A 7,895-nucleotide genomic window follows, 5' to 3' on the forward strand; every position below is an offset into this window, starting at 1 on the left:
ACTTGGTGAATTGGTCTTCTTGGTGGTAGGTGTATGATGTATCATGGTAGGACTAGGCATGATGTAACCTACAGAAGAACTGACACAGACCATCCAATATTCTCGATTAGGATCTTGTAAAGCTAACATGACCACACTGGTGATGATAAAGGAAATACCAATGAATAACTGGGCAAGATACACGATTTCTTCTCGAGGAATATTCTCTCCACAAAATTTCCAGTGAGGACTTAATTGATGAGATCCGTTTAGGGAATCCATGAATCGAAACTAGGGGGATATCCTTTCCACCTGACTTTAACTTCTTGAATGATTTTCTTCCCTACACGTCGCTTTTTATACCCCAAGATTTCCTCCACTTCATACACGTCGTCTTTTTTAATGATCTGTTGTAATTCCTTCTCGTAAAAAGTGCCTTCTAGTTCCTCCCCGTGGTAATCTTGTACTCGATACACGTAAGGGTAACGACCGGGGGTCTCTTTTAGAAATGGTAAAGAGTTCTGTAGTCCAGTTGGGTAAATATCCTTTTTCAAAAGTGCGTTTGGATTTACTGATGCGCACCCGATCTCCTGTTTTAAATTTGGGTTTTTTTTAAGTGATTTCTGAGATTCCCCATATAAAGTTTTCCAGACTTTTAACACATTGGAGGGCTTCACTTGAACTGGTGTTCTTTGGATACTGCGATGATAAGTATGATTGTAAGCATACACTAAATCCGGTACGACCTCTACATACCGCCTGGTTTTATGACGAGTGAGATAGCCCCACATGCGTGCTTTGAGGGTTCTCTGAAATCGTTCTACGATACTAGCTTTGGTGTCCGTATTGCGAGTGGTAAAGAAATGAATGGATTTAAAACCTTGTAAAAATTCTTGATTGGTAAATTCTTTGCCTTGATCCGATTGAATGCGGACGGGCCGTCGACCGTCTTGTTGAAAAATCTCTTGTAATCCTCGAATCATTTCTTTTCCTGTTTTCTGTTTTAAAGGCACCACCCAAGCATATTTAGATAATACGTCAATGGCACACAATAACAAGAGGCCCATTGGCCACATCGCTCACCTGAGCAGTAAGGGTAGGAAAAAGTAGAAAATGGTTTTTTATTGTAAAGTTTAAATCCAAAACTACTCCCATGACCAATCATGGATTTGCTATTTTTTTTTTAGAAAATGATTTTTTAAAAATTTTCCTATATATATCTTTGAAAACTTTGGTCGGCCATTTTGGCCCTGCCCTAACCCATGGGGTCATGATTTGAACAAACTTGAATCTACACTACCTGAGCATGCTTCCATATAGATATGATGAATTATGGCTTTGTCATTCTTGAGAAGAAGTTTTCAAAGAATTTTCCTATATATTTCTATGCAAAACTTTGGTCAGCCATTTTGGCCCCGCCCTACCCCCGGGGGGTCATGATTTGAACAAACTTGAATCTACACTACCTGAGCATGCTTCCATATATATATGATGAATTATGGCTTTGTCATTCTTGAGAAGAAGATTTTTAAAGAATTTTCCTATATATTTCTATGCAAAACTTTGGTCGGCCATTCTGGCCCCGCCCTACCCCCGGAGGTCATGATTTGAACAAATTTGAACTACACTACCTGAGCATGCTTCATTAAAAATATGATGAATTATGGCTTTGTCATTCTTGAGAAGAAGATTTTAAAAGAATTTTCCTATATATTTCTATGCAAAACTTTGGTCGGCCATTTAGGCCCCGCCCTACCCCCGGGGGTCATGATTTGAACAAACTTGAATCTACACTACCTGAACATGCTTCCATATATATATGATGAATTATGGCTTTGTCATTCTTGAGAAGAAGATTTTTAAAGAATTTTCCTATATATTTCTATGCTAAACTTTGGTCGGCCATTCTGTCCCCGCCCTACTCCCGGGGGTCATGATTTGAAAAAAATTGAATCTACACTACCTGAGCATGCTTCCATATAAATATGATGAATTATTGCTTTGTCATTCTTGAGAAGAAGATTTTTAAAGAATTTTCCTATATATTTCTATGCAAAACTTTGGTTTGCCATTTTGGCCCTGCCCTACCCCCGGGGTCATGATTTGAACAAACTTGAATCTACACTACCTGAGCATGCTTCCATATATATATGATGAATTATGGCTTGGTCATTCTTGAGAAGAAGATTTTTAAAGAATTTTCCTATATATTATGCAAAACTTTGGTCGGCCATTTCTGGCCCCGCCCTACCCCCGGGGGTCATGATTTGAACAAACTTGTAATCTACACTACCTGAGGATGTTTTCATATAAATATGATGAATTATTGCTTTGTCATTTTTGAGAAGAAGATTTAAAAAAATTTTATATGTCTATGCAAAACTTTGGTCGGCCATTTAGGCCCCGCCCTACCCCCGGGGGTCATGATTTGAACAAACTTGAATCTACACTACCTGAACATGCTTCCATATATATATGATGAATTATGGCTTTGTCATTCTTGAGAAGAAGATTTTTAAAGAATTTTCCTATATATTTCTATGCAAAACTTTGGTCGGCCATTCTGTCCCCGCCCTACTCCCGGAGGTCATGATTTGAAAAAAATTGAATCTACACTACCTGAGCATGCATCCATATAAATATGATGAATTATTGCTTTGTCATTCTTGAGAAGAAGATTTTTAAAGAATTTTCCTATATATTTCTATGTAAAACTTTGGTTTGCCATTTTGGCCCCGCCCTACCCCCGGGGGTCATGATTTGAACAAACTTGAATCTACACTAACTGAGGATGTTTCTCCATAAGTTTCATCTTTTCTGGCACAGTGGTTCTTGAGAAGAAGATTTTTAAAATATGCCACCGAATTTTCAATTATTCCCAATTATCTCCCTTTGAACGAGGGCGTGGCCCTTCATTTGAACAAACTTGAATCCCCTTTACCCAAGGATACTTTGTGGCAAGTTTGGTTGAAATTGGCCCAGCGTTTCTTGAGAAGAAGTCGAAAATGTGAAAAGTTTACAGACAGACGGACAGACAGACGGACGCCGGACAAAATGTGATCAGAAAAGCTCCCTTGAGCTTTCAGCTCAGGTGAGCTAAAAACGTATAGCCATCATTGTGTTTCTTTTAACTGGACACATCGTCTGAATCTAATTGCCATTGTTCGTCTATATCTGTCACTCTCGTTTGCTGTCTCCGGAATTTTCTGTGAATGGGTTTATGTAAGGTATACGTTTCTTGCTCTTTTAACCATTCTCGTATCTTTTTCAAGGAAAGTTGATGTCCCAGACTTCTGACCTGCTTGTATTCCCCCATACCCTCTCTTCTGATTGTAATAAATCTCTTTTAAAATGTCTTCAACTTTCTTCTTCATTTTTTAGGCAATGAAAGCCAATCTTCTTCGATTTGTTGTAATTTCTTCTTTTCTTCTTGGGCTTTTAATTGCTTTTTAATTGCTCTAAAGGGACTAAATCCGGGTGTGAATGTTTTAAGCACTCTTGATCTCTCTTCTGCAGGTCGACTAAATAGGGGTTAAAAAGGAAGAAGAAGCATCCTGAAATCCGCTCTCTTCGTCGTCGTCACTGAAGACTCCTTTAGGAGTACTGATTTTCCCTGCCAGATTTTTTCTGGATGGCTTTTATAAGGTTTTAATTTTTTTACATAGTCCATTGGAGCATGGATCTCCTTTAAAGCTTGAGCAAATTCGTCTAATTTTTTTAGGACGGGATGATTTTTCAAGGGTTTGTTTCTCATGTTTTCAGTCATTAAATCCACAATGTTAGAATCGGGTACTTTATGACATCGATAACTGATTTCTCCGTCTTTATCCTAAGTCAACACCTTGGTTTTCTTTAAATAATTTAATAACAATTCAGCTTTCCTGATCATGGGTTTATTCACGCTTTGAATGATTTGTTGATCGATCTCTGTAACTGACTTTTCTGGATCTGCTGCTGCGGGGGCTGGCTATACTGCTGCTGCTGCTGGGGCTAGGGGTGCAGGAGGTGGTGTTTTTTGAGTCGGTGGCTCTCTCGCTTTTTGTAAATAATTCCTATAGCGATGAAGTTCTTGACCATATAAATCCACTTTTTCGTCTGGGGTTAAATCTTTACGTCTTGTTATCTCGTCCAATTCCTGACCTAAGCTAAGGGTGGTTTGAAATTCTGGGGGTTTGGGTAATTTTGCTTTGAGTTCATTCAACAGAACTTCAGGCACCAAGACCATTTTACGACTCATTTTAGGAGGTCCAACAGTAAAGGGGCGGCTGCTGCTACTAAAAGAGGAAAAAAACCTCCTTTCTGCTTGACTAATAAAGCTCTTCGTCTCTGGACAGATTGGGGTCGAACCAGTCTCCTGAAGATGTGTTTCATAGGAGCTAACTTTCGTTTCTGAGCCAAATTGAGACACTTCTAAATCGCTGGCTCTTTGACTGCCTATGGTCCCCATAGTACGATCCATTCTCAGTTCTGCTTGTTTCTTTAACAATTCCTTCATCGTCTTTTGTCTTTGGTCCTTATAATACTGATTGATTTCCTGTTTCAGACTCTTGGGCATGGCTTTACGTTGAGCCAGAGTTTGAGGGGTGGATTTGGTTTTCGCTGCTTTTTTCTTTGAAACTGATTTTTTTCTTAGGAACTGTTTTTTTCTTGGGAGCTCTCTTCTTCTTTCTGCTCTTTTGAGCTGCTCCTCCTACTCGCACCATCCAATCAGGAAACACTCTTTGTTTCTTATTATCGACTCGCACTAAGACACTTATCAACCGACGAACACGTCGTTTTTAGGGCTATTCCACTTGAATAAATGATGAATGATCACTCCACCTAGAAATCCAGCTCCTCCTTGTTTTAAAATGGCATTTTTCCTATCTTGATCACTCGCCGATTTATCGACTTTGATACTTAAATCTTTGACGATGCAGTGGGTGAAAAAAGTGGTTTCCCATCATGGGAAACTTTATGGAAACCACATGGAAACCAAGTTTACATCATGTTTCCCAGTGGTTTCCGTAGCGGATGCAAGGTTATTCCGCCAAGTTTCCGTGACACGGAAACCCCCTATGCTCCGATTCCATAAGGTATCCCAAACCATGGAAACCTCTGTAAACCTGAAGTTTCCCGAACATCCATGTAGTTTCCCGTAATGGGAAACCTGAAGATTCCACTGGTTTCCAGAATCAGGAAACTTGATGGAATCGGAGCAGGGGGTTTCCGTGGAATGGAAACTTGGTGGAATTTTTATGTTTCCTTATACTGGAAACTACATGGAAGCTCGGGAAACCTCACGATTCCTAAAGTTTCCTCGACTCTGGAAACCATATGGAATCGGAGCGTAGTGGTTTCCGTGGAATGGAAACTTGATGGAATCTTTAGGTTTCCTTATACGGGAAACTACATGGAAGCTCGGGAAACCTCACGATTCCTAAAGTTTCCTCGACTCTGGAAACCATATGGAATATGAGCGTAGTGGTTTCCTTGGAATGGAAACTTGATGGAATCTTAAGGTTTTCTTTTATGGGAAACTACATGGAAGCTCGTGAAACCTTATGATTCCTGACGTTTCCTTGACTCAGGAAACTATATGGAACTTGTGTAGCACTTTCTGTGTGGCGGAAACTTGGTGGAATTATCTGGAGTCCCATTTCTGGGAAACTTCAAGATTCCCTAACTTTTCTAAAGGAAGCAATGTGAAATATTGCGTATTGTTTTAAAAATCTATCAAAAAAATTTATTACATGTAAAAGGGAAAAGCATTACCATTTTATATGTTTAATAAATCATTTGATGTACAAAAACTGTAACTGAATTTTTCAATGATATCAAAATATTAAATAAATTCATATATCTTAGATAAACAATGGAACAGTCTTTCACATTTAAGTCCATTCATAAGGGTCATTAAGTACTTCTTTCAACATCAGTTTCCTGGTTTTCTTCACATCACCTATGATCTGCAATATTCATACAAAATTATTATATGATGTCAGAAGTATAATGCTTGAATAAAACTTAGAAATCTGAAAGATCAGTCAATGTCCTTTAATATACAATATCAATAATTATTTTCCATGACCATGATACATATGATTTCAGCATTTAATGTATCTCTTTAAAATTTAATTCTTTATGATAAGTGAAAAAAAATAACATAATATAAATAATGTTTTCAGCCTGATTATGTCTTTGAGAATATATTACTACATGTATCTCATACTAAGAACCCTGCTTTAAGTTTGATTAGGTTGAGAGAAAACATACCCTTTATAATAACAAAAATATTAGGGAGAGATTTTTTTTTAATTTTGATATTCGACCTAGAAATTGGTTGAAGATCATTGCAGACCCTCCACCCCATTGCACAAAAGCTAGATTACACCAGGGGAGAAAATACTCTGGACTACGATTTTAAATAAAGATATACAGTAGATTTTGAAACTGACCTGTGACCTAGAAAATTAGTCCAAGGTCACTCTTCATCCTCTATCCACAGGCTCTCTGTAGTTTAAGTTTGAGAGAGAAATATGCACAGAACAAGTGATATCAGATGGAGTGATGGGTAGACACTGTCTTAGGGCATCTACAGAACAGGACCTAAAAATAATGCAATATATATCATAATGTATTACAGTATATATACACATGTACTTGTATGTTAATGATTTATCATATGCTGCATTAGACACATATGATTTTATTATGGTTCAAGTATACATGTATCTTATGAGTAATTTTATACCGGTATTGCATGTATGCTCAGTTTATTTAAGAAATAAATAACAAATTTATAAACTTCAATGGGTGAGATACCACAAATATATATATAAACAAGTAATTTAATTTTTTTTTTTTTACATATATTGACCAACATTATTTACATCCATTCATCATGTTCATGAATTGGCTGATCAAAATTCAGTCAGTTTTAGATCTATATGATATACCATAAAGGACTTTTACATTTACAAAAGTTATTTCCCCCTTTGCAGGGTCGATCTAGGGTAACCGGCTTTAGACGCTGTTTTCCCTCTTTAACCGTATCAACGTTGAGGGACAATATCTTAGAAATAAAATTGTATGAAAATATTCATTATTATTTTCATGTTGCCCCCCTAATCTGGCAATACAGATACAGATCGTAATTGTCCAATATTTTTGAAGATTGAAAATATATTAACAAGTAACTTACAAAGGACAAAGTGGGAAAAATGAGTGATACGCCGACAATTGGAAAAAACTCTTAGGAATGTGAAATTCGTCTATTGGTGATGACAATTCCTGTTTTAATGTCACTGAAAAATTAAGAGACATTAAAAATTTAAGCCCTGATTGTCATACATGCATGCTGTTTTTCATCCATATAACCTTTTAGTATCATAAAATTTACCAAAATTTAATACTTCAAATAATTTCATTGAATATCTATAAAATAAAGGAAACTCTAACAAGAGACCCAGGGGCCACAGCGCTACCTTTAGCACATCAGCTAGGAAAAAACACATATCAGATCAGACCTGAAATTTAACTTAAGTTGGGGTGGGGGCTTGAATTTTAACCTTAAAGGGATCATAATTTGAACGAACTAGAATCTACATTACCTGAGGATGACTCTATACAAATATAACATCCTGATTTAAAAAGGTTTCCCTATATATTTCTATGTAAAACTTTGGTCAGCCATTTTGGCCACACCCTTACCCCGTGGTCATGACTTGAACAAACTTGAATCTACACTACCTGAGGATAATTTCACATGAGTTTCATCTTTCCTCTTTCAATGGTTCTTGAGAAGAAGATTTTTAAGATTTTTCCTATATATTCCTATGTAAAACTTTGATTCGGCCATATTGGGCCCCCCCTACCCCCGGGGGTCATGACTTGAAAAAACTAGAATCTAAATTACCTGAGGATGATTCCACATG

The 7,895-nt window shown here is 37.2% G+C and overlaps 1 protein-coding gene across 1 annotated transcript; it reads right to left on the minus strand.

The window, feature by feature from the left end:
- Positions 1-248: 248 nt before the first annotated feature.
- LOC134279962 (uncharacterized) lies at positions 249-1,055 on the minus strand. The gene has a single exon (XM_062762373.1). The coding sequence runs from the start codon at positions 1,053-1,055 to the stop codon at positions 249-251; it is 807 nt and encodes a 268-aa protein (XP_062618357.1).
- Positions 1,056-7,895: the final 6,840 nt, after the last annotated feature.

Source organism: Saccostrea cucullata, unplaced genomic scaffold (assembly GCF_032062105.1).
Source record: "Saccostrea cucullata isolate Sc308-1 unplaced genomic scaffold, CSIRO_AGI_Scuc_v1 ctg5628, whole genome shotgun sequence".
In the NCBI taxonomy this organism is placed as follows: Eukaryota; Metazoa; Mollusca; class Bivalvia; order Ostreida; family Ostreidae; genus Saccostrea; species Saccostrea cuccullata.

Excerpts from the sequence above, each read along its gene's own strand:
- LOC134279962 (XM_062762373.1), bottom strand. The coding sequence starts at position 1,055 with ATGTGGCCAATGGGCCTCTTGTTATTGTGTGCCATTGACGTATTATCT.